This window comes from Neovison vison, chromosome 2 (genome assembly GCF_020171115.1).
Source record: "Neovison vison isolate M4711 chromosome 2, ASM_NN_V1, whole genome shotgun sequence".
Taxonomy (NCBI): domain Eukaryota; kingdom Metazoa; phylum Chordata; class Mammalia; order Carnivora; family Mustelidae; genus Neogale; species Neogale vison.
The window spans coordinates 92,755,634-92,782,955 of record NC_058092.1 but is presented as its reverse complement, the minus strand read 5'-3'; the positions used below and the strand labels follow the sequence as shown (position 1 = coordinate 92,782,955).

General features: G+C 40.8%; 1 protein-coding gene and 1 pseudogene across 1 annotated transcript in view; both read left to right on the top strand.

Annotated features, from left to right (window-relative positions):
- Positions 1 to 27,322, top strand: part of LOC122900265 (calcium-binding mitochondrial carrier protein SCaMC-1) — a 49,602-nt gene that overhangs the window by 11,426 nt on the left and 10,854 nt on the right. The window contains exons 2-6 of the mRNA XM_044238800.1: positions 4,573 to 4,699; positions 8,060 to 8,147; positions 18,393 to 18,504; positions 20,460 to 20,618; positions 22,908 to 23,060. Of these exons, the coding sequence (XP_044094735.1) occupies positions 4,573 to 4,699; positions 8,060 to 8,147; positions 18,393 to 18,504; positions 20,460 to 20,618; positions 22,908 to 23,060 (639 nt within the window). The remainder of the gene's footprint in view (positions 1 to 4,572; positions 4,700 to 8,059; positions 8,148 to 18,392; positions 18,505 to 20,459; positions 20,619 to 22,907; positions 23,061 to 27,322) is intronic.
- Positions 9,219 to 16,827, top strand: LOC122898522 (annotated as a pseudogene).

The window sequence follows — 27,322 nt, the reverse complement described above, 5'->3', positions numbered from 1 at the left end:
TCTGAAGAGTGGGATTAAGAAGAAGCCACAGACATCGTGTATGAATACCCACTGATGTCTCTCTGTGATCCCAGCTGACTTAACTTCTACCCATTTTGAGGATAACCTCCTGAGTGTGCTGCCAACATCTGTGAGGACAGAGCTGGGACCCTGGTGGTTAGCATAGCGTATCCTTGCTCTGAGACCACTGCAGATGCTGGGTGAAGATAAGGACCTGGGTGGCGGGAGTTGGGGCTGGCTAGAATCAAAGCAGGAGAGGCCCAAGTGGGCAGATTTTCATTAGGTCCCCAATTCCTAATCGCCACAATAGTAAGTGCTTCAACCGTAGAAGAAGGCTTCTAAGAAGGTGTAAGGAAACAACTTTTTAAAAAGGTGGACTTCACCACCGTCAATATGGCCCCACCATCCGTGTCCCAACACTCTCCCACCCACTTCTCTCTAAAAAGAAGCTCTACCTTTAGACAGCCTTGTGCAAAGTTCTTTCCGGAAGTTTTGGGGGAAGGATGTGAGTTGTCCCTTCTAGGCTCCTCCTGGATTGGGGTGAGAGCCTGGCCTCTCATCCGCTGGTGTAAGAGCACAGCCCAAGCGCCGGGGCCTCGATGTCTGGGTCAGATCCCTAGCGGTCGCCACAGAAGCTTCAGGGCTCACGGGTGCACCTCGTGCCTCGGCGCTGGAGCCGTTGCGATGGGCCCTCCCCTTCCTGCGCCTGGTCTCGCGGAAGGAGCCTGAGGAGGACATTGCTATCGCAGGTCCCTGCTAACTAGATGGGTGGTGCACCGGAGGCACCTCCCTCCCCCCCACTTCCACCTCTGCGAGGCTCCCGGGGGCCAAAGCGTGGACCACCCCTGCTGCTGGAGACATCGCAAATGGATGCCCTCTATGAAGAACTCTTTCGGTACCTGGACTCTAATAAAGATGGGACCCTGGATATCCTTGAGCTTCAGGAAGGCCTGCAGCGTATAGGGTTCATCGAGTTCCTGGAGGAAGGGCAGGTGGGCCTCAGTGGGGCTGTGATCAGAGAGATGTGGGGGCTGGGAGCCCTGGAGACTCCTTGGGCGGAGGCGGAGGAAGCCAAATTGACACCTTATCTGGCTTCACCTGGGACCCACTGTAACTTTCAGGTTGATTAGCAACGTTGTACCGTTTTAAGAAAAACAACACAGCTGATACTTTTCTCAAGCGTTTTTCTTATTTCCCCTGGCTCTCATAAAACTTCCACATTCAAAGTGTTCTCAAGATGTTGGCTACCACCTTGTTTTGGGGAGGGGGGGGTCACCTTGTTCAATGTTCTCACCTGTTACTAGTAGCCTGGACGGGTATCTAGGCCAGTGAGGCTCCCTCCCCACTTTGGGGAACTGGGATCGTTTTAGATGTGTATGGGAGTGGGATGGTAGTTAGAAGAGGTCTAGTATTATCTTTTGGTTTCTTTTCCTAGAAGGAGGGCATTCAGTCTCGTGGCTTGTACCCTGGGGGTCTGGCAAGTTCTAACCTTTCCTCCTAGCATGCCTTCATTAGCAGACTTTTAAAGATGGAGCTGGGGCATCATTTTGCCTGGGAATCCCTTTTTCCCAGCTGCCTAGATTACAGATAGCATCTCAGTATGTAATGCTTGATGCATATTTCTATCACTGTATTTTCAGGTTATATTCTGTTTGGAAATTATTATTGAATATAAGTACTTTCCAATTATATTTGCTCTTTGGGTGTTTACAGCAGTAGACTGGGTAGGAGATTCAGGAGAGTGAGGACTGTTGAATTCATTTCAGATCATTGGTACTTCATGCTCAGAAATCTCTTGGCTGAGTTCTGTCGTGTTAAGATTGAATAAAGCTCTTCTTACTAGCTGTGTGGTCTCTGGGGCTCTCTACTTTCATCGTCCAGGGTTTGAGCAGCTGTATTTTGGGCACGTTCTGTATGCCAAGTGCTACAGCTCAGTTTTCTCATTTGTGGAATCAGAGGCCTGGACTGGGTGTTGTCTGTGGATTAGGCCAATTCAAAATGTTACCTCCATAAAGTTCACTTGGTTTTTGTAATTTCTAGAACAAAAAGGGAAGTTTTTTTTTCTTTTTTCTTTATTTTTAAAAAATTTTTGAAGTGCTTTTCTTTTTAAAGCTAAATATCTCTTGTGCTCATTATTTATTTGTTTTCTAAAGATTTTTTTTTCCAATTTATTTATTTTCAGAAAAACAGTATTCATTATTTTTTCACCACACCCAGTGCTCCATGCAAGCCGTGCCCTCTATAATACCCACCACCTGGTACCCCAACCTCCCACCCCCCCCCGCCACTTCAAACCCCTCAGATTGTTTTTCAGAGTCCATAGTCTCTCATGGTTCATCTCCCCTTCCAATTTACCCAAAAGCACATACCCTCCCCAATGTCCATAAGCCTACCCCCCTTCTCCCAACCCCCCTCCCCCCCGCAACCCACAGTTTGTTTCGTGAGATTAAGAGTCACTTATGGTTTGTCTCCCTCCCTATCCCATCTTGTTTCATGGATTCTTCTCCTACCCACTTAAGCCCCCATGTTGCATTTGTTTTCTAAAGATTTATTTCTTCATTTGAGAGAGAGAGAGACAGACAGACAGAGTGAGCAAAGGGAAAGGGAGACATACAGACTCCCAACTGGGCAGGGAGCTCAATGTGGGGTTCGATCCCACAACCCTGAGATCATGACCTGAGCTGAAAACAAGAGTCGGAGGCGTACCTGAGTCAGATAGGCACCCCACACTTTATGCTTATTTAAATATCGTTTATTCTTATACTCAGGTTTCCAAGTGTGACTTGTATTTCTTTGATAAAAACTAAACTTTCATAAGAAATTCTGGTTTATGCCATATACAAGTTCAGTTCTTTGAAACACATTTCTTCCTTAAAAAAACAAATTTTTTTGTGAATCTGTCTTTTGTTTCTTAAGAGATGGTGTGAGCCATATAAGGGTTTGTATGCCTAGTGGTGGTGGCAGGGCTCACACACTAAACCCAGGAAGAGTTAGCTCTGGGGGGCTGTCATCAACCACACAGAACCATTGCAGGAGAATGCTGATGCGGCTTTTCCTCGGGTGACAGTGACATCTTTAGGGGGTTCTAATGTGAGTTTTCTCCCACGTGTCTCCACCTTCCCTAGTAGAAAATTCACTTATATAAATTAAGAATTCATGAGTTAAAAAAATAGAAATGGTACTTACATTATATAATGATAAGAAAGCAAAGATACAGCTTTTTTAATTCTGATAACAGGTTCTTTGAATGATGTTTTATTGGCTTTTTACTGTGGGGAGGAAGAGACTGAATATACAAGTATGGATCATGGTTTGCTCATATTTAAAACTGAACTTTGACCCACTTGAACTTAGAGTAACCTGCTCAGGAAACCAACCTTTTTTCTGTCATAAACAACCCAGGGAACCAACCTGCTATAAATCAGACTTACAGGAGTCCAAACTGCTATCTCTAGAGACAATCCAGGAAGCAAAATAACTTCTGTAACCATCAGCCCCAATGGTCGGATATTGATACCTGACACCTTCCCTAGTTTTTGTCCCCACTTCCAACTTAGGACCATCTAGAGAGAGTGAAATACTTATGCCTAACTAGTCACACAGGATGCCCCACTTCTCTTTAGCCTGCCTATGACTTCTGCAGGCCCAGAGCCGCCAATCAGGGAGACTTTTCTCCAAAATAAAGCTTGCCCCACTCTTCTGCCTGCCTTTGAGTCTCAGCCAAAACTGACCACGGCTTACTGCCTTGCTATGTAGTAAGCTCAGAACAAATTGCCTTTGCTTTTCTCATTTAATTGGTCTTCATTTATTTCTACAGAGGAATACAAAAGAAAATTCAAAAGGAAAACCCTAGTCTTTCATACTATTGTAGGTTAGAGTCCTTATTTATCATAAGAAGTGTAAAAAAATCAAGCTCTTCAAAGATAGGGTCTTTTAACTTGCAATTTCCCAAATGATAGTTGTTCCCTGATACTTCCATGGACCAAAATATAAGCTTCTTAGATGAAACTTCAGTACATAAATGGGGCCCCAGAATGCTGTGCCATTTTCTCTTGGATTATGCACATCTCAGTATATGTTGAATAATCAGGATGTAGTTTTCAGGTGAACATGATCCTCCATCTAATTTGTAAAAGTAATTAAACAGCAGTAATTATTTTTCAGCGACAAAATACATGTATTTGCATTTATTTATTTATGTATTTATTTGAGAGAGAACGTGCGTGGATGGGGAGAGAGAGGAGTGGGTGGGGGAAAGGCAGACAGAGAATCTTGAACAGGCTCCCTGCCCTTGCTAAGTCTGATACAGGGCTTGATGTCATGGCCCTGTGATCATGACCTGAGCTGAAATCAAGAGTCCCAGGCCTAACTAACTGAGCCACCCAGGCACCTTAGGAAAAATACTATTTTAGACATCTAAGTCCTGTGCTAGGTCAAGTGTATGTTTTTTATCTTGGAGTTTATAAAGTGCATGTCTTACTGGGAAATAGCTAATCAGGCTGCTGGAAGTGTATGTCCAAATAATTCAGTAGTTTAGCCTATTAAAAAAAAACTCTTTTCTTTTTTTTATAGAAAATCTTTACAACTGGTGATATCAACAAAGATGGGAAGCTCGATTTTGAAGAATTTATGAAGTATCTTAAAGACCATGAGAAAAAAATGAAATTGGCATTTAAGAGTTTGGACAAAAATAACGATGGTGTGTCTTTATTTTATTTTCATTACCAGCTACGAAGAAGCACTTCTCATATTTCTAAAAGTGTAAAATGATATGTATTTAGTCTCTCTTTTTTTGGGAGAATAATTACTAGTAGTTTTAGTACTTGTTTTTCCTAGTAATGTGATTTTTCTGTAGAATTTGTTTTTAATGTGGAAAACTTGTACATAGCTTTGTCTACTGAATTAAAAACAGTGAATAAGGCTGTGTGTATATGTTCACTATAGAATATTGTGCTGATTTGACTTAAAGTTATATATTTTTAACCTCTAACTTTTTGTGTTTTTTTTAATATATATATATATATATGAACAAATTTGTTTTTGTTCATATATAGGCATAATGCTATATGTTCTAAAGTTTTAAAACTTTCAGATTATCTTAGATTTAATAATCTTTACGAAAGGCTTACTTTAGGGAACTACTCTCTAATGAAAATTGAGAGGAAAAAATAGATAAGTATTTCAAATATGTATCTTCTTTTTTTTAAATTAAGTAAACTCTACCCTCAATGTGGGGCTTGAAATTGCCACCCTGAGATCAAGAGTCACATGCTCTGCTAACTGAGTTAGTCAGGTGTGCCTAAATTATGTATTTTCTGGTTGAGATAATGGTTTCACTATTTAGATTAATAGTTTAAATTTAGAGTCCCAGTATGTAGAGAAAAAAGCAAGTGCCACAGTAGGAGAAAGGGGGAGTCATGAAACCCTTAGCACTAGAGGTAGCCTTTGATAGGAAGTACGAGTTTATTTTAAAACATTATAGCGCACACAAAACTTAATAAAAAAACTAAAATGCGTCGTCAAACCCCTTGCTCTATATGAATAGTCAGGGCCATTCCATTCACAGACTTGTTAATCAAGAAACAAGTTAAACAAATAGATTGAGGAAAAAATATGGTTCATACCTGGGGCAGGCAATTTTTTTTTTTAATAAAAATCCAAATAGTAAATATTTCAGCTTTGTGAGCCATGTGGTCTCACAGGTTGTAGCTACTCATCTCTGCTATCATCGTGCAAAAACAGCCATGCACTATATATACATGAATAAACATGGCTGTGTTCCAATAAAAATTGATTTACAAAAGCAGGCAACAGGCCTTATTTGGCTGGAAGGTCATAGTTTGTTGGCCCCATGTTTATACTGAATAAATAGATTTAACTTTAGTTAGGGATAAAGCAAATCACTTCAAACAGCTAAACCCTTTGAATGAATTAGATGATGGTCCGTGATGAGTGTCAGTCCATGATACTCATCAAGGAAGTTGAGTTTGTGGTGGAAAGTAGTGCTCTTTGAACGTTTGTTACCTCCCAGAAGCCTTATACTGCATACCTCCAAGTCTAGCCTTAGTCCAGTCTTCTAGCAAAATGTAGTTATTAAAAGCAGCTTTGCTTCTCTGCAAACTTTCATCCTGTCTTGAACCCACTGTGGTTCAGCCACATAGGTAGGACTGTCTGAGTTGTGTCAAGGCAGGCGGTAGCTGAGAGATGGAGCTACCTCAGGGGCAGAGGTCCATCATCCCCGTACGTAAGTTGTGCCCATATTAGTTGTCCATTTCAGAGAAGTCTCCATGAACCAGAGGAAATAATTCAAGGTGAAATTTTGTGATGTGTTTGTAGTAAATGAAAACCATTTTTACTTAATTTATCTTGTTCGTAGATTTTCAAACAGTTTCTCATTAGAAGTTCATTTTTTTGTGAATCAGACTTCTTCAAGCAAAGCACAGACAGTCTTTCCTGCTTATTTGTGGATTGCGTATTTGAGAATTTGCCTACTTGCTAAAATTTAACCCCACAATTAACTCCAGAATCAGTGCTTGCAGCATTTTGGCAGTCCTTCATGGACTTGACTTCATTCGCTTGGCGAGCACGTTTCTGTCTAAGAGAAAAGAAAGAGATGTTTGAGCTCTCATACTATAAACAGGTGTCCTTCTGTTTAGTGCCATGTGTCTTGCATTTTTGTGCTTTTTGTTGGTGATTTTGCTGTTCGCAGTGGCTCCCAAGCATAGTGCTGAAGTGGCATCTCACATTCCTAAATGCGAGCAGGTGTATGTCGCTCAGGCATGAGTTGTAGTATGACTGGCCATGAGTTCAACGTTACAGAATCAACACTATAATGTGGAATTACATAGTATTTACACACACCTGTTACAAGGTTTTATACCGACAAGGTTTTATATTGATTGGTTGATGAATATGTTGTGATCAGAGGCTCAAAGAACCTAGCCCTGTATTCCCCATAAGAACAGTGGTTTGGTAATTCAGGGTTCGTAGTGACCCTGTAGAACATAACTGCCAAGAATGATAAGGATTGGCTGTATTTCTTTGAGTGCAGTTGTAACGGAGAATAATCAGAATGGCCTTTAAGGAATTTCTTTGCTAACAAACTGATCCCTCTGTTTTTTACGCTGTGCAGATTCTCATGTTTCTCTTTTCCTCTACCCAGGAAAATTCTTTCCAAATCCTGGGACTTATTCAGAGTCCTTCCCTTAAATGAAATCTTTGCCTTCACCACTAAGAGTAATTTTTGTCCTCTTTTCCTGGAGAACTTCACGGTCAGGCCTACTTGGCATCAGACCCTCTCATGCTTTGTTTGGTTTCCTCCTCTTTCATGCATATTGGTCTTAGGCTCATGAGTCTGTGAGCTGCCTGAGGGAAACATAGTATTCATCACTCCCATTTATTGCTTCTCTTTTCTCTTTCTTCCCCTCTTCTAATTCCTCTCATTCTATCTACAAACATGCTCTAATTTCTCTAATAATAATAATCTTCCCTCTTCCATTGTCCTACCATCCCCACTTTCTTTATTTTTATTGCCAGATTTCTCAAAAGAATAGTCCACAGTCTTTGGCTTCTTTTGGTCATTTTCTACTTCCTTTTAACCCTGTGCAACACATCTTTACAAGTGTGAAAGTTTCCTAGTCATTTATTAAAATGTAGAAACACATACATGTAATATTGATAGATCCTAGCCTAATGGACTTCACGTCAGAGTCAGAGTGTACTGATTTGAATCTCAGCCATGCTGCTGCTTACTGTTGGTACTTGGTAGGGCCACATAAGTTCTCAGTCTCTTCTTCTTTAGGTGGAATATCATTATTTACTGATGGGACTGCATGCTTTCTGAATGAGGTAATGTCCATGTACTTGTTAAATGTATTTGTTACACTTTGAGTTGGTGTTGCAATATGTATTTAAGGAAATCCGTAACTTGCCTAGAGTCATAATTTTGCCCTAATGAGTCCAAGACTTTCCCTTACAAAATGAGAGATTTGGAATTCATGACTTCTAAGATCCTTACCCATTCTGAGTCTGAGTTTATGCTCTTTTTCATTTTTTAAAGGTGTAATTGAAGCTTCCGAAATTGTCCAGTCTCTCCAGATACTAGGTCTCACTATTTCTGAACAGCAAGCAGAGTTGATCCTTCAAAGGTGAGCTCTTTATCTTATTGGCAATCGTGGGGTTTCTTTGACGTTATTTTTCATATCTTGTATTAGGGATCTTCATTTTAAGAATAGCTGAAAACTCTCTGCACCTTAACCATTCCTCATTATGTGTGTTCAATGTCTTTGTCTTTCCTTTTGTTTCATATGTACACATTTAAAGTGTAGGAGTGGGTAAGCATAAGCTCAGCCTGGGTTCTCTCTTGCAAGGATGGCCCCTGGGCCGTGGAATGGCAGTGAGATATTCACTCCACAGAGAAGGAGCCTAAGCATTTTCATGCTGCTGTTTTTCCCATTTGGTCTCCAAGGTGATAATGGATCTCATTATTCCAAGATAAGATGTTGAGCAGGTTCATCATGTTATTTAACCTACATATGACTAGGTAAGAGGGAAATTCCAAAGGTTCGCAAAGAAAAACCGATTTACACTCTTAGAAAACAGAGATGCCAGTTTGAACATTATTGCCGAGGGTAATCAGTTCAACTGTTCAATGAGTCAGACCATTATAGCCTTAATGTTTTATTTCTCAGGATAGAGCAGTGATCTCTGAAGTCTCCGTGCCCTTGAAGATTCTACTATTACAAACACACCCTCGGGACTAATTAATTTTTTTGTGGTAACAGAAAACAGGAAAAGGAATTCTATTCCTATGAATGCTTTCAGTCTTTGATGTTATCTCAAAAGTTTCTGCTAAATGGCTTTATCATTGAATTTATCTCCTTTTTTATCTGTACCAGTAGCATTTTCCTCTTTTCTGTCTATTCAGAATTTCTTTTAAAAGCAGCCAGTCAACAGGAGGCCCAGGTCTCAGAGCTGGGCATGCTGTTGTTAATATTGGATATGGAGAGCTTTCCTGGGGGAAATGATCAACTAAAAAATGAAAAGAAGTAAACCGGATTTTGACAGTAGGTCATGGGGTATGTAATACTCTGTTCCTGAAGTCACATTCTTCCAGGGAAATGAAGGTTTTTCCCTGGTTCTTAGGCCAGAAATCATATTCCTCTGCTCTTTTTGATAGTTTTAGGAATAATGTGAATTATAAGCCCAAGATATGGACCATGGGTAATGCAAAAGAATGGATATTTGAAATTGGCTGAATAAAATTATGGAAGTAGCCCAAACATCCTTCAGTAGATGAGTGGGTAGAGAAGGTGGGGTATGTATGTATCTATACATACCTACATACAATGGACTAATACTCAGCCTTAAAACAGAACAAAATCTTGCCATTAGCAACAACATGGATGAAGCTAGAGCTTTATGCTAAGTGAAATAAGTCAGAGAAGGACAAATACCTGATTTTACTCATATGTGGAATTTAAGAAACAAATGAATAAAGGGGGGAAAAGATAAACCAAAAACCAGACTTTAAGAAAATTTTTTTCATTTTTTTAATTGACATATAATGTATTATTTGTGTCAGGGGTACAGGTCTGTGATTGATCAGTCTTACACCCAGCACTCACCATAACACATACCCTCCCCAATGTCCATCACCCAGCTACCCCATCCCCCTACGCCCCTCCCCTCCAGCAACCCTCAAACCCCAACAAAACCTTTGTTTCCTACAAAAAAAAAAAAAAAAAAAAAAGAACAAAAACTGACTCTTAACTAGAAAACAAACTGGTCAGTGGGTAGGCGGATGGCTGAAATAAGTGATGGGGATTAAAGAGTACACTTGTCTTGATGAGAATCATTGTATTATACACCTGAAACTAATATAACACTGTGTGTTCACTTTAGTGGAATTAAAAAAAAACAAATAAAAGTGGCTAAAGAATTATACATGTAACTAATTTAGGGCAACTTTATTGATATATGATTTACATACCAAAAAATTTGATCTTTTAAAGCACATATAGTTTGGTGGCTTTTAATATATTCGCAGAGTTGTGTAATCACCATTACCTAATTTTGGAGCATTTTCATCACCTCAAAAAGTAACCCTGGGAGCGCCTGGGTGGCTCAGTGGGTTAAAGCCTCTGCCTTCGGCTCAGGGTCCTGGGATCGAGCCCCGCATCGGGCTCTCTGCTTGGCGGGGAGCCTGCTTCTGTTCCTCTCTCTCTCTGCCTGCCTCTCTGCCTACTTGTGATCTCTGTCAAATAAATAAAATCTTAAAAAAAAAAAAAAAAAGTAACCATGTACCCACTAGCAGTCACTCCTTATTCCTCCTCTGCAAGACCCCAGCAACCACTGATCTCCATTTTGTTTCCTTTGGATTTGTCTGTTCTGGACATATCAGAAAAAAATGGAATCATACAATATGTGGTCTTTTGTGTGTGGCTCTTTTCACTTAGTGTGATATCTTCAAAGTTCATCCATGTTGTAGTGTGTATCAGTACTTCATTCCTTTCTTAGACCACATCACTTCCATTGTAAGGAGATATCACACTTTGTTTCTCCATTCATCAGGAGATAGGCATTTGGGTTGTTTCCATTTTTTGGCTATTATGAATAATTCATGCACAAATTTTTGTGTGAACATGTTTCCAGTTCTGTTGGTTATGCACCTAGAGGTAAAAGGACTCGGTTGTATGATAACTTGATATTTAACATTTTGAAGAACTGCCAGACTGTTTTTGAAAGTGACCACATCATTTTATAGTTGCAACAGCCAGGAAGGAGGGCTTTTGTTTCCCCACACCCTCCCAACACTTGTTATTTGCTCTCTTTTGATTTTTGCCATCTTCATGGGTATAATGTGGTATCTTATTACTGTTTGGATTTGTATTTCCCCGATGGCTAATAAACTGTATATTCCATTGCACCTTTGGGCTATTACTATTATTATTAGCATTTGTGCTTCTTTAGCAAAAATACTAGAATATGTTTATACTGGAAAAACCTGAGTTTTCATTTCTATATGTGTCTTCTTTACTACTCACACAGAAAACACTTCACTTCTGACACCTGTGGTCACCAAACCTGTGCCCTCCCTCCATAACAGGCAATTAATTATCCGTGACATTAGCCCAGGTACCCTACAATTTAAGTTAATTCTAACACTCTCTGCCTGGAGATAGTGTCAGGTCCCATAGGCTAAGGGCTCAGTCCCAGAGGACTCCTCCCCAGTTCAGATGCCAATTACAAGTGGCAGGTCCCCATGTTACCCACAGTTTCTGTCCAATTTGGCTACACATTGGAGGTTCCCAAGACCTCCTTCATTTCATTTGATTAATTTGCTCAGGCGGCTTACAGAATTCAGGGAAGTATTTACTTAACGTTTTCCAGTTTATTAAAGGATATGATGAAGAATACAGATGAATAGTCAGATGAAGAAATACGTAAGGTGAGATCTGGAAGGGCCCCAATCATAGGCTCTTCTGTCCCTGTGGAGTTGGGGTGTGTTACCCTCCTGGTATGGATGTGTTCACCAACCTGGAAGTTCTCTGAGTCCCGTACTTTGGGGGATTTTATGGAGGCTTCCTCACATAGGCATGTTCAATTATTAACTCTACTGTAAGCCTCTCTCCTCTCTGTGGAGAAATTGGAGTGGGGGACTGAATATTCTTCCTCTTTTTTTTAAAAGACACATTTATTCAGTGTCGTGATCAGACTATTACATTTAGCAATCAACAGTGTGGGTGCAAAAAAAAAAAAAAAAAAAAACTACATTAAAACCCTTTGTTGGAATGCTTTTTACTTTCCACAGAACAGAAACTAACATGACCTGTTATACAATTAGTCACAAATACAGTCCTCAATTTTTTGCCCGTACACATGGGAATTGTCTAAAACATGTTTTCTTTGTAGCAGCTAGGCCCTCCCACCCCTGCGCTCAGCCGAGTTCACGGATGTCTGGTAATCTGTAGTTTCCATGTCACTTTCAGGCTCTCCTCTCCTGCCAAGTTCTGTTCCCTGGCAGTAATGAAAACCTTCTCCCACTCCCATAGCTACTGCTAGAACTGCCAGGGTTTCATGGTTTGGCAAAGTATTGTCCTCCACCACCATAGGGGCCAGATTGTCAGCCTCCAAAATTTCCTCCTTTCATGGGTACAAAATTTGAGGATTGATTGTTGTAATTGCCAAAATCATTATAACTTCTGCCACTTCCAAAGTTGCTTCCGTCATTACCAAATCTGTTATAGTCATCCCCACTGCCTCTGTATCCACCACCACCTTGACCGCCCCAAAGCCACCACACCCTCTGAAGCTCCCTCCATGATCAAAGTTGTCATTCTCACCAAAACCACCTCCACAACCACCCCAGAATTTCCAGAATGACTTCGACCTCTTTGGTTGGATGAAGCACTAGCCATCTCTTGTTTCGATAGGGCTTTCCTTACTTCACAGTTGTGGCCCTTCACAGGATGGGATTTTTGAATGACAGTCTTGTCTGTGGAGTCATGGTCATCAAATGTTACAAAAGCCAAGCCTCTCTTTCTGCCACTGCCTTGTTCAGTCATAATCTCAGTCACTTCAATTTTCCCATACTATTCAAAATAATCTCTTAGATGATGTTCTTTGGAGCCTTCTCTAATGCCACCAACAGGAATCTTTTTCACAGTTAAGTGGGCACCAGGTTTTTGAGAATCTTCTCTGAGACAGCCCTTTTGGGTTCCACAACTCTTCACCCACCTTGTGTGGCCTTGCATTCATGGTCGAATTCTCTTCCTTCAGAGTGGCATACGGGACAAACCCAGAGCCTCTGGAGCCTCTGGTGTTTGGATTTCTCATTACCACACAGTCCATCAGCGTTCCCCATTGCTTAGAGTGGCTCCTCAGGCTCTCATCGGTTGTTCCAAAGCTCAAACCTGGGATGAAGAACTGATCAGGCTCTTTGGGAGTTTCAGACTTAGACATGATAGCAGCGGGAGGGGAGATTTTAATGAGACTAATGATGCTTACTCAGCAGTGGGGGACTGAATATTCTAAGCTTCTAATTGTGGTTTGTTGTATCTGGTGACCAGCCCCGATCCAGGAGCCCACCGACAGCCACCTCAGAACAGAAGCTCCCAGGGCTCTTATCACTTAGGAATTTACAAGAGTTTTAGGAGCTTTGTGTCAGGGGTGGGTCAGAGACCAGATAGCAGAACAAGAGATACTCCCAGGGCTCTTATCAGTGAGGAATTTATAAGGTTTTAGGAGCTTTGTGTCAGGAACTAGGGGCAGAGACTAATATATATATTTTCTGTTACCTCACGAGTAAAGGCAGATTGTAATTAGGGTTTTCAGCAGTGGAAACCACGGACCTTCCCTTGAGTACTCAGCTGTCACTGTGGCTCGCATACCTCCAGGTATCAGCTTCTTTTTTTTTTTTTTTCTTTTTTTTAGATTTTATTTATTTGACAGAGAGGTCACAAGTAGGCAGAGAGGCAGGCAGAGAGAGAGGAGGAAGCAGGCTCCCTGCTGAGCAGAGAGCCCGATGCGGGACGCGATCCCAGGACCCTGAGATCATGACCTGAGCCGAAGGCAGTGGCTCAACCCACTGAGCCACCCAGGCGCCTCCAGGTACCAGCTTCTTTGCTGCCATTTCACCATCCCTTAGTGGCCCAAACCGGAAATGGAGAGAAATCTGAAAGGCGCTGCTTGAAGCAGCTGTGGCTAGGTTGTCAGAGTATGAGACAGGAGTTACTCAGCTGAAGCTTAGACTCTTTCATCTTCCGTGGCCACAGTGATTATTCCAAATGTTTACCATGTCATTCCTGCCTGCCACTTTCTTAGTGACTGTCCACTCTGTGTTACTTCAAAGAGCATGTTCAGCTAGGCATGGCTGAAATCTGTTGAGGTTGCTCCCACCCCGTTTCTTTCAGTTGTCTGAGCTCTCGTAAGAGTCATTTAAGATTAGAGCAGTTCTTACTGCTTAAGGGACTAAGCCCCCCCCATCCTTTCTTAGCCTTCAGTTTTCACCTCAGAGGGAGCTGCACTGCCTAAATCCGCCCCCTTCCACCCTACAGTAGTTTTCTTTATTTGTGCAACTCGTTTCCCTGCTCTGGCTCTTACAGGTGGTAACCATGAGCTTATTTCTGTAGTTAGTGGTTAGAAATGCAGTTTCTAAAGGTAGAATGCCTACTCCACTTACCAGGCCTGTGACCCAGGACAAAATACTTAGCCTTTCTCTCTGTATAAAGCTGAGACAATAGAAAGTGTATAGGATTATTTTCAGGATTAAGTAAATTTACTTGAAGAGTGCTCAGAACAATGCCTTCAAAGGTTCAGTGAATATTAGCTATTACTTGCCATTGTCTAGTGACTGTTTTTCCTACTACACTAAGCTTTGAGGACACAGACCACTTCTGTCTTGTTGACTATTACATACTCAGCACCTTATAATCGTGTGCCCTCAGAAAATATTGAAGAATATGTTGAAGAATGAGTAGAAGTTATTCTAGTGAAAAAAAGTTGGTGCCAGGACATTCTAGGTAGAGGCAGAGACACATGAAGACATGGAAGCACATTGTGAAGGGCACATTCGTGGACTGGTCTCTAGACCACCTGTGGTCTGTTTCTTAACTAGTGGTCCGTGTGCTGTTTGAGTGGTCCATCGGAGACAGCCATGAGTGTAATCGTAATGACCAATTTGTGGGATTTAAGAAAAGGACAGCTGAAATAGTAGACAAGAAGAGTGAGTCAGTGAGTGAGAGTGAGTGAGACTAATTTGTTTCAAACTGTCCTAAGGTTCTGACTCAGGAGAGGGAGGTGAAATACTAACTTTAGATTTTGTCGTTATATGTACATCGCAAAATTTCATGGTAAGCCACTGAAAGTCTTGGAATTGGGGATATAACTTCCAAACCAGCGAGGGAGGAAAATGGAGTAAGAAGTTCAACAAGCATGAAATTCTTCTTCAGTCTATCTATGGACCATGGTTTTGGAGCGGGGAAGGAGACATGGAATGACAATGCCTAGTTGAAGTTGCTGTCCACTGAGGCTGCACTCAGAGCCCATTCCCTTCTGTGCTGACGTGTGCCATGCCCCATGGAGTGCAGAGGAGGCATGGGAACTCCTGGGCCTGCACTTCTCCCCTCGTGCTGGTGGGGGCAGCCAGGAGAAACTGCACAGGGACACACAGATGGACTCCTTCATATCTGCCTGACACGAGTGGCCATGCAGGAGGGACGGCTCAGAGCACACAACCCAGCTAAATGGAGCTGCAGACATGGAGCCGTGGCGAGAGCCAGGGGCCTGTGAATGTGGAGCCACCGTTATGAGCAGCAAGTTGGAGACCACCCGCTTCTTTGGTTTGGGTGAGGATGACTATATCCGCAGGTTCCGCAGCTCCACAAAGCAGAGAGCACCTCACAGGTCATGAGAAGACAAGCAGTGTCGGAAGCAGGGGGTTTCATGGCCTAAGTGGACCTGGTCCTTCAGCAGCACCATGGATTCCACCATGTCACTCAACATCACGGTCACTCTCATGGAAAAGTACAAATTTCTGGGCATCTCCACTGCAGGCCAAGGCAATGAGTGTGGTGATGGAGTCGTCTGTGTTGTCTCTGTCATGAAGGCTGGGGCCACAGCTGCTGGTGGAAGCACAGATCTAGGGGATATGCTGTTACAGGCAAGCTAGATGGGCTGTGAGAACACGAGTAATGACAGCACAGTGCGGGTTTTGTGGGAGACCATGCACAGACTGGGACCATCACCCTAACTGTAACCAGAAGGGCTGGGACCCAAGTCCACATAGCTGCTTCACACTGTCCAGGAGTGAGCCCATCTGGCCCATTGATCCTGCATCCTGGGTCACCCATGCTGTGGCCTCTGCCATGAGCCCTGTCCTGAGCACCATCACCTTCACTGGTTCTTCCATCATGAACTCCATTCATGACAGTGCCTGGATGACTTACACCTGTCCTTCCACATGATGATGATGGGGCCACCATCGTCAAAGCCGCAGCCTCTGAATCTGGGCTGGAGGTTAGTGGCTGCATGTGGCTCAAGATTACCATCCCCAGTGCTTTCATTGATTTGGGCGTGGTGGACTTGCTGTGCCACAATGGGGAAGGCCTCCATGATTGGCAGGAGGCCAACCAGTATGCTAGCAGCCTTCCAAAAGCAACTTTACTCACTGCGCTAACAACAAGCTCACCTCTGGGCAGTGCTTCTCCATCTTCAGGGACCTCCGTGGCAACATGGTCAACATGTCCTTCTGTAATCACGATGACTTCCATGGTACCTCTGACCAGGACACACTGGCCCCCCTGCCATACCTGGGGGCCACCCCTTGGTCCAAGGCTTTCCCTTACCAGTACCTGCTGCCCTTACACTCCTACAGCCTGTGCCTGGGCTTCCCAGAGCTGTTTTTTTTTTTTTTCCTTTTTTTGTTTTTTTTTTTGTTTGTTTTGAGAAACTTGTTAAGCTGAGTCTCAAATTAATATCAAAGGGCAAAGGCCCAAGAATAGCATAGACATTCTTGAAGAGCCTATGGGAAGCAGGGGACCTGCTCTATCGGATATCAAGAGGTGTTATTAAGCTATGATTAAGACAGTGGTAGTGGCACTCATATAGCAAGTTGACAAAAGGGACACAATATCCCAGAAATGGACCCATCCATTTCCGGGATTTGTCACACAAGATAAGTAGCTTTACAAATCCCTTTGCAGAAAAGAAGAGATTATGCAGTACATGGTGGTAGTGCTTCTGTTATCCATACAGACAGGGATGAAGCTGGGTTCCTACCTCACACCATACACAAAAATTAACCTAAATGTGAAAGTGAAACTATAATACTTGTAGGGGAAGAAAAGGAAGTGTCTTTACCTCGGTGGAGGAAAGGATTTATTTAAAAAAAAAAAAGACACAAAAGGCAGTACCATAAATGAAAAGAATGATATATTCAGTTCTATTAAAATTAAGAGCATTTCTTCACAGATACCATAAACAAAGTGAAAAAACAAAGATATTTTCTAATTTATAATTTGGTGTATTAGAATCAACTATATAAAGAGCTTTACATACGAAAGAAAAAGATAGCCAACCCACTAAAAAAATGGGAAAAAGACAGAAGCAGGTGTTTTCCACATGGGGAATATGCAATAGCAAGTGAATGAATAGCAAGTGAATATGATAAGGGATGTTGAACTTCATTGGTGATTTGAAGAGAAATGCAATTTAAACCCACAGTGAGACTAGTTTATTTAAAAAGTTTGTCAATTTTCTGTGGCTTTAAGCTATGGAATTTAGAATTCATTTGTGCATTCAGTAAATATCCTCTCTGTGCCGGGCACAGTTCTAAATACTTGGGCCATCTCAGTGATCCAAATCAACAAAAATCCTTGTCTTGTGGAAGATACTTACGAATGCATATACAAGAGGTTGAGGAGTAGGGTCAGACAATAAACAGTTGCATTAAAATAGAAAATAGTGATAAAAATAGAGCTCTAAATATTGCAACCCACAATAATATTATAGACAGAGTAGTAACTAGGGCTCTCATGTGAAATGTTAATACCCATGTGCTGAGACAAATTAAAGTTTGTGCCTTTTCACATATGGAGATCAAAATTAATTCACATCAGAAAACGTAATATTAAGGCCTGAAAATTGCATTTGATTTGACTGCCATCTTTATGTATCATTTTTATATGAATTGTTGATAAATATAAGGTCTAGGGGAGACACCCAAACTTTTTTTTAGAGACAGTCATTAATGCAACAAATAAATGAAAATCTTCTTTGCACCAACCATGTTAGGTCCTAGTTTAGATAGTGAACAAAACAATCAAAATATCTAAGGCTAGAGGATATTAATGTTAAATGTCGAAGATGAGGTACTAGGATTTCTTAAGATTCAAAAGGCCCAATCACCAAGTTAGACTTTTTTTTTTTTAACATTTACTATAATTTTCTTAGCTTTGAGGAGGTTGGAGAAGGAAATTGATAGAATATTTTGAGTATATTCCAAAATCACATCCAAAATGTTAGAACATTAAGAAGTATCTTCCTGAGCCAATGCAAGAAAAAATGGGTCATAAATACATTCATTACTACTTACTAATATTTAATTTCCCAGCTTTAGTATTTGGTAGCTCATTGGTTAGAGTCTGACACAGTGCCAAAAGTAGTCTTTAGTGAGATTTCTTTGTGACTTTGGGGTCCTTCTTCACCTAAGTGATGAAAATTATCTAACAGAATATCAAAAGCTTGCTGCCATTTCCAACAGCATATTATTGTGAATTGGGATCTTTTCATAAGAATATTGCGTTGGAGAAGAAACTATCATTCTGCAAAATGGCCAATAATGTTTGACTTGTAAGTTTTTTGTTTTTTAATTAGCTTCTTTTTATTTTCAGTATTGATGCTGATGGAACAATGACAATAGACTGGAATGAATGGAGGGACTATTTCCTATTTAATCCTGTTACAGACATTGAGGAAATTATCCGTTTCTGGAAACACTCGACTGTAAGTATGCCATATGTATTACGTTATACTTATTTGTAAGCCCATAGTTAGTTATTACATGAGAACAGTCTGTAACGCGTACAGGCCAGGGCGCTCAATTCTCAGTAGCTCCTTAACTTGTAGAGTTCTGCTTATTCTGTTAGGTGTATATTCAGAATGTCATAAGAAAAACAAACCCTGAGGCTGTATAAACATTGCAAATGTCGTACCCATTTCTCCCATTCTCAATACTGGGAGGAGATACTGCCTTCCAAAAATCTCCAAAAAGATGAGCAGCCCAGCTTTTATTGCATGTAAGTATTTTGCCAAGAGAAGTGTGAAAGTCATAGGTTTTTACTTTTCATAGATAATACATTGCTTAAATAACCTCAGCATCTCATGATTGCCGAGATTTTACTTCCTCGGCCATGACTAATGGCCAGGCATGAGTTCTGAAACTTTTTTTTTTAATCTTTTTTTTTTTTTAAGATTTTATTTATTTGATAGACTGAGATCATAAGTAGGCAGAGAGGCAGGCAGAGAGAGAGGAAGGGAAGCAGGCTTCCCGCTGAGCAGAGAGCCCAATGTAGGGCTCAATCCCAGGACCCTGGGATCATGACCTGAGCCGAAGGCAGAGGCTTTAACCCCCTGAGCCACCCAGGCATGCCAGTTCTGAAACTTTTGCTGGTTTTGTCAACTGTCTAGATTTATCTCTGGGATAAGGTACTTAATAATAATAATCATTGATGGTTAAAACACTTTTGACTCTTTTGTTTAGCAGTTGACACCTGTCTGTCTGTATTTCTCAGAACTTTCAAATTTTCATGAAATTTCATTAATATTCTGCTCACATATATTGATGTAAATGAAGGGCAGTTTATTGTGCAATCTGCTGCTGAAACCAATGGGAACTCTTGGGGGGAATTTTAATTTTTCCAGTGGGCTTCTCTGCTAGTTTATTCTTGGATTTCAGTAAGTTTTATTTGTAATAAATGAATCCTAGCATTTACATCTCTGCTAGTAACAATGCCTACACTTAAGTAGAGCATTGTAAAATTATGGTGATTAATGCCTCTTCTGTGAGTATAGAATAATATACTCTATTAGTAATTCAGTTGCCTAGATACATTTTCTATTTATGTGAATTTATATTTATGTAATCAGACCCGTACTGTACCTTTGAGATAGTCGTTAACAATTTTGTAATCATTTTATTGATAGTGAAATGAAGAAAGAGGGGGTTACTACTAGAGTATAGGCTCTTACCCCTACACTCCTACCTATAAAATCTTTACCGCAGAATCATTTAGATGATATCCTTGAAGAACTCCATTTATCTCAAGCTACATTTATAATCTGTGTAAGGTTTATAGAGTAGATTGGAGGAAGGATTATTTTTAAATAGTACCTCCCCGTTAGCTAAATTTTATAAAGAAGCTGTTGTATGTTTTAAATGACAAGTCTATAAAAATATTTATAGGAGATGAGTGTTGGCGTGTTCACCTATATAGCTTTAATTTAATTTTCATTTACAGGTTTAAAGCATGTATCATGGTATAAAGAATAACATGTATAGAATTTTGAGATAAAGGGAGTATCTCTTAAGAATTGACAAACTAATTTCTTTGTGTAGCTAAGAAGGATTCCCATCTTTTAAAAGGCTGACCTTTCTTTCTGACTTAGACCAAGAGGAGAAAAGTTACTCTGAATCTACTAAGAAAGAAAGCTATCATTGTTGGTTTGGTAAATGTTTAATTACCATTAACTTTAATTTCTTGTGAACTGATACTGTGCTTCATTTTGTGTGACCAGGCTATTTAAAGTCATCTGTATGCTCAGGTCAATATGCTTCATACTTTCTAAGGAATGAAGGTGATTATCTCTGTAAAATAACTCATGATTGTTCTCTACGAGAAACCTGGAGTGATCGCTTTTTTAATGGAGGGACCGTGGGGATCTTTTTTCCATCTTAACAGGGTATTGACATAGGAGATAGTTTAACTATTCCGGACGAATTCACGGAAGATGAGAAGAAGTCTGGACAGTGGTGGAGGCAGCTGTTGGCAGGGGGTATCGCAGGTGCCGTTTCTCGAACGAGCACTGCCCCTTTGGACCGTCTGAAAGTCATGATGCAGGTGAACCTTATGATCTTGGGTCTCGGTGTCTCCTACATACTCTAAAACGGTGAGAAGTGGGCTGCTTGGAGAAGGAAGTTTTAAAATTTCTCCATAATCTTTTCTCATACCTTTAAAAAATGGGTATGAAGTTTCTGTTGTTATTAACCTGGAATTCAGTCCCTATGAGTATTTCACCAAACTTTAAATTGTGGGTCCAGGTGTGTGAGGGACTTTTAATCTCTGGCATTCACTTGTCAAAATGGTTAATGAGGGAAAAAGTTCCCAGCCATTATTGTAGGAAATAATAATATTTTCCTTCTGTTTTATGTACTTTCTCAAAAGTGAGATATTTCCAAAGTTGAGAATCTTGGAGCAGGGATATCATTTTTATGATTATTCTCAAGATGAGGTTAGCAGAAAAGACCTGGATTTATAGACCGACTTTACTATTTATTAGCAATGTGGTCCTGGCTGGTCAGAGTGGAAAGAAAGACAGAAAGGAAAGGAATTGACACTTCCTTGGTGCTCATGATGGTAACCCATTTAATCCTCAGAGCAAGCCCGTGAGGTGGGTATTTTATCCTCACACTATCTGTGGAGAACCTGAGGCTCAGAGAAGTAAATAACTTTTCCTTTTCAACAAATTAAATGAGGAATAGAGTATGTTTGACTCCAGAGTATGTGGTTCACATGCTGCACGAAACACCTGAGGTCTCATTTTCCTTCACCCTGCAATGGGATGAAGAATATCTAACAAGGCTGGTTGTAAGAATTAAGTGATGTAAAGTATGTGAGAATGCCATATATACTGGAACTCCCTACTGGAATATATAGTTGCTTAAAAAAGAGTTTTAGAAGTTGTGTTGTCATACCTATGGTCAACGCTTTTTATGTCTGTCCTTAGATTTATGTATCTTTTTTATACATAAATTTATGTATCTTTTTTATACGTAAGTCTAAGGATTTATTTTACAGTATTTTAAGCTAGCATCCATTCAGAATGTACCTAGATCTCAAAATACAATTAGGGGTAAAAATAGTGCTTTAAAGAGAAAGGAGAAGGAATTGGTGCTTGTATTTTTCTTTGGGAATGATAGCAAATTGACTTTGAAAGAGCTTGAATAAGCCTTCCTCTTTGCCTTTGTCATATTTTATTGTGAAGTTTCTTTAAAATAAAACTGGACTTTATTTCTTGCAAGTTCTGTGGGGTAAGTGGGTGGAGTTTTCCAAAACGACCTTCAGGTTCAGTAAGTCAATAGGGCTCACAGAACATACTAGAAGCTTTAATACTCCTGGTTGTGGTTTATTACAGGGCAAAGATACAGATTAAAACCAGCCAAAGAAAGCATCATAGCAGGACAAGTCCCAGGAAGTGCCAAATGCAGAGCTTTTGTTGTCTTCTCCCTGTAGAGTCACAATGTGTTACTTTCCTGGCTTTGAGGTGTGACGATACACACAGTGTTGCAAACTGACTGAGAAAGTTCATTCAAGTCTTTGATGTCCACAGTCTTTATTGTGGACCAAACACACACTGCCCTCGTGGCTGACCTTTAGTCTTCAGCACATCTTGTTTTTCCATTTTTTAATAGTAGCCACTCATTTTGTGTGTGCCAGCAGAGAGCTGATTTCTTTACTTGTTTTTGGCTTTTTGGATTTAGCTGTTTTTCCATGGAAGGAATTAGAAGGTCTAGTGTATATAAACAGCGATTACATCTGTAGTCTGAACCAAGTACTCACGGGGTGAGGCGTTCATGTTGCCATGAAGTTATTGCCTAGAGAGGGCCATAAAAGGTATAATTTTTATTTTGGGTGCCAGGCTATGTAAATTCCAGTGTCTGTGGCTCTGACACACATAATACAAAATTGTTTTTTGACACATTTATATTTCATATTGGTATTACTTCTCTGGGGAAGAAATAGTGTATCACTTGCAGTATATTTTTGAAAGTTTTCTTAAAATGAACTTGTTTGCATTCCAAGGAGTGTTCCATAGCCTAATTCATAATTCAGTTCATGTTGTCTTATATGAATGTTGTTCATAATAATTTTAATTTAGATCATGTCCTCTCTGCTTTCCCACGCTGAGGATACTGATTTTTCTTAGTTTTAGATTGAGTCAGGCCTCTAAAATGGTGGTAGTAATTCTTCCTATCATTATACATTACCTGAACTTTCTATATTTTATTTTTAAACGCATCTTCTTGCAGTAATATTATTGAAATAAAGAGGATGGTTCGCATGGTTACTTAAGAAATGGTAATAGTAACATACCACCACTGTTTTATATCCTTTTACTTTTATTTTTAGGTCCACGGTTCAAAATCAGGCAAAATGAACATATATGATGGCTTTCGACAGATGGTGAAAGAAGGAGGTATCCGCTCCCTTTGGAGAGGAAATGGTACAAATGTCATTAAAATTGCTCCTGAGACAGCTATTAAGTTCTGGGCATATGAACAGGTAATTGTTGTCACCTGTGGAATTTATTAACAAAGAGGAGTTAGTAAACTGATTCAGTAGCAATGAACATATAGTGCTTTTTGGATTCTTGTTTTACTATATAATAATTTTCTGCGTATACTACAAGAGGAATTTCTCTTCCAGGACATTAGAACTACATGAACTCAGATTCTTTATGACCAAACTTTAGAATTCTTCATTTCCTATTTTTTTAAAAGACTTATGTATTCATTTTATAGTAGCTCTTTTAGGAAATAGAGCATTTTTGCTTATTCATTTTGAATTCAAAGTAGAAGCTGCATGCTAATCTAAGTTTTATGAAAGCGTCCCAGTCTAACATCTGGACAGGAAACTTTTAAGTTGAAGTCCTTTATATAAATTAACATTGCTAGAAAGTTTAATTGAATTTAAAGTGAAAATTCCTTGAAGGCAGGGGCTTGGCTTCTTCTTCATGGCCTCCAGCACTTGGAGCCTGGCATGTGGTAAGTGCTCAGTATGTGTTTGTTGAATGAATGTCAGATAGTGGTGAACATCCTACAGGACTTGACTCAAGAAATTTACTCCAGGAAACCATCTGTATTGGCACAGTTCCTTTTGTCTCCCTCTGTTGTAGCACTTTCACACTAAATTCTGATGAACTCAGTACTTCTCTCTCTCCTTAACAATACTGTGACCTTCCTTAGGCAGTATTTGTTTTCAGGTTTGTATTCCCAGCACTTGGCCCAGTGCTAGCGAGTCCTTACTGAATGAGTGAAAACACTGAGGTGCCCAAGCTAGAGTTTGAGCCCAAGCCAGCCTGAATCTCAGGTCCACTAAGGTGAAGGGAAAGGTGCATAGTTCAAGCAGAAGCAGCTGAGTGTGGACAGAAATGCAGGCACAGGGGAGCGCTGTTCACTAAGGAAACTGAAGGTGGTTCATTTGGTTCTGGTGTAGTGGAGTGTATTCCTGGGAAGAGAATGATGAAAGCAGGCTGGACAGGTAGGCAGAAGCCAATTGTAATGGGAGTCTTGATTTTATCCTGAAGAGAGTGAGGGGGCTCTTGAAGCATCTTCTGTAGACAAGTGAAATGAGAATATTTACATTTAAGAAAGATCAACCTGGAAAAAATGGAGAATGTACTAGAGGAGTGCAAGGCCAGACTGGAGGTAGGAAGACTAAGGAAATATTTCAATCATCCAGGTCAGAAATGATGAGCACCAAGATAAGGTGGCGGCTAGAGAAACTGGAGATGAAGGAAATGAACTGAGAAATATTTTGGAAATAGAATCAACAGGACTCACTGACTGAGTGGATATGGAAGTGAGAAAGAAGGAGGAATCAAGGATGATGCTCTGGGTCCTAATTTGGGCAACGATGTACATGGAGAATATAATAAGAGGAATAGATTTGGGGTACCATGACATGCTGAGTTTGAGACCTCTCTACAACATTGAACAGGTAGCCGTCCGGTAGGACTTTTGCTCTCTGACGGAGAGGTGGGTTTTGAGTTGAAGCCATTGGAATGGATCACTGAGGAAGACTTACAGAATGGGAGAACTCTGGGAATATTTCCAGGGGAAGAAGAAGGAGCCCCTTGTAGAGGAAACCGAGAAGGAATAGCCAGAGGGATGGAAGAAATGCAGAGACTGATGGCCTAGAAGTGAGAGGGTGAAAAAAGGATTTTGTGAAGGTTTTGTGTAGTTTCCACATGCTACAGGGCAGTACATACAATAAGAAGAGTATCTTTTAGGATTCATCAATCCAGAGATAGGAGAACTTGGAAAAAAGGCTCCAGGGAAGTGAAGAGATGAGAAACCATTCTGACATGGGTGAAAATAAACCAGGGGCTGACAAAAATTATACAGTATAGACACATTTGGGGGGAATTTGACTTGAGTAAAAGGAAGGAGAAAAAATGATGGAGAGTGATAGATAAGAATGATGGTGGGCAGAGGGGAGTTTTGATAGGTTTTATTTTAATGTGCTCTCGTTACTGAAGGAAGCACGTCAGCACAAGGAAGTGGAAAGCATAGAAGGGAGAGGCTGGTGAATGCAGTAGGTGTTCACAGGAGGTATGTGTGCTGGGGAAACATGGTACCATCCAGAGGCCTTGGGAAGGATTGGCATTGGTGGCATGGGGGACTCTTCTTCTGTCACTTGGGAAGAGAGAAGACGCATGTGGCTGTGGATAATTCTGTGGAGGGTGGGCAGGAACATCCTTACTTAGTGGCTTCTGTTCTTCCTTGAGTTGCCAAGAATTCCTGACAATGAGGAGGAAATGGTGTTGGAAGCTGGAAGAGAAAGGAAATATTGAAATAGGTGTTGTAACAAATGGAAAAGAAAAGAAGAGACACAGGGATTTCAGGGTGGTTTTGGGAGCCCTGTTAACCTCCTGCTTCTCTCTGTTGATTTATCCACTTCTCCCTCCTGGGCCAGTGGTTAATTACCTCTGTAGACTCACCTCACCTTCTAAAACAAGCAGTCTGGTTTGCCTGGTTTATGACCAATCTGTGTTTGGGCAGAGCCTTTCTTTCCAAGTTGTAGGAGAGAATGGTAATATTAATAGCGTTCACTGAATATTCATCATGTGCTCAGCACTATGCTGTATTATATGCATTATCTTATTTAATCCTTTCAGCAATCTTGCAAGAACAGATGTTACCACAGATGAGGAAACACATACGTGAACTTGCTCAGGGCCACGTGTTTCTGGGGTTCCAGCCCAGGTCTCCCTGACTCCACAGCCCATGCTACTAACATCCTTGTCTGTTGATATGTTGCCAGCATTGGGGTCCCATTTTCCCCTCGGCCCGATTGGCTATGTTGGTTGCTTTAGTACTGCTGGTCCACGTGGGCTCTGGGGTTGATGTGGATGTGTAATTATGTGTTATTTTAAGTGTTACCTACAGAAATGTCTTTCTGTTAATGTTTGTCACTTATTTTATTTATACTGGTGAGAATAAACTCATCTTAAAAAAAGAAAAACTAGGGCCACCTGAGTGGTTGAGTCAGTTAAGCATCTGCCTTTGGCTCAGGTCATGATCTCAGGGTCTTGGGATCAAGTCCCATGTCAGGCTTCTTGCTCAGCGGGGAGCTTGCTTCTCTCTCTGCCTGCTGCTCCGCTTGCTTCTGCTCTCTCTCTTTCTCTCTTGATCTCTGTCAAATAAAAATAAATAAATAAAATCTTAAAGAAAAGAAAAATTATGAGGAAAACATCCAAAAATTGTGAATACTTTATCAACCCTCTATTTTCTGGGAAAGAATGCTATTATTGTGTTTTAGCAAAGGAGTGACTGGGTCCCATCTGTGGAACATCTGTGTTCTGTGGAAATCTAAGTTGAAAAACCACTGTCCGGTAAACTGAATGTCTTAGCATCTGAGCTTTCTTTTCTGCTAGGTATTGTTAATGCAGTGTATACATTTGGAAGAACATTGTTGTATTGTCAACTGATTACTAGGCGTTGACTTGTGTTTTGGTATTTATGTAGCTTGGGCTGCCATAACAAAATACTGTACTGGTGGTTTAAACAAGAGAAATTAATTTCTCACAGTTCTGGAGCTGGGGGATCCAAGACCAATGGGTGACCAGCTTGGTTTCTGGTGAGGGCTCTCTGCTGCACTTGCACATGGCTACCCTCTTGCTGTGTGCTCATATGCCTTTCTTTAGTACACATGTGTACAGAAAGAGAAACAAGGGAAGGGAGTGGGGAAGAGAAAACTTTCTGGTGTCTCTTTTAAGGACACTAATCCTTTCACAGGCCCACCCTCATAACCTCCTCTAACCCTGGTTATCTCCTAGAGGCCCTCTTCTCCAAATATTATCACAGTGGGGGGTTATAGCTTCAACTTAAGAATTTGTTGGGGGGCACCTGGGTGGCTCAGTGGGTTGGGCCGCTGCCTTCGGCTCAGGTCATGATCTCAGGGTCCTGGGATCGAGTCCCGCATCGGGCTCTCTGCTCAGCAGGGAGCCTGCTTCCTCCTCTCTCTCTGCCTGCCTCTCTGCCTACTTGTGATCTCTCTGTCAAATAAATAAATAAATAATCTTTAAAAAAAAAAAAAAATTTGTTGGGAGGGAGAGACATGACTCAGTCTATAGCAGGTTTTAATGGACATTTTTTTTTTTTCAATTTAGATGACTTTTTTGTCTCTTTTTTTTTTTTTCCAATTTATTTATTTTCAGAAAAACAGTATTCATTATTTTTTCACCACACCCAGTGCTCCATGCAAGCCGTGCCCTCTATAATACCCACCACCTGGTACCCCAACCTCCCACCCCCCCGCCA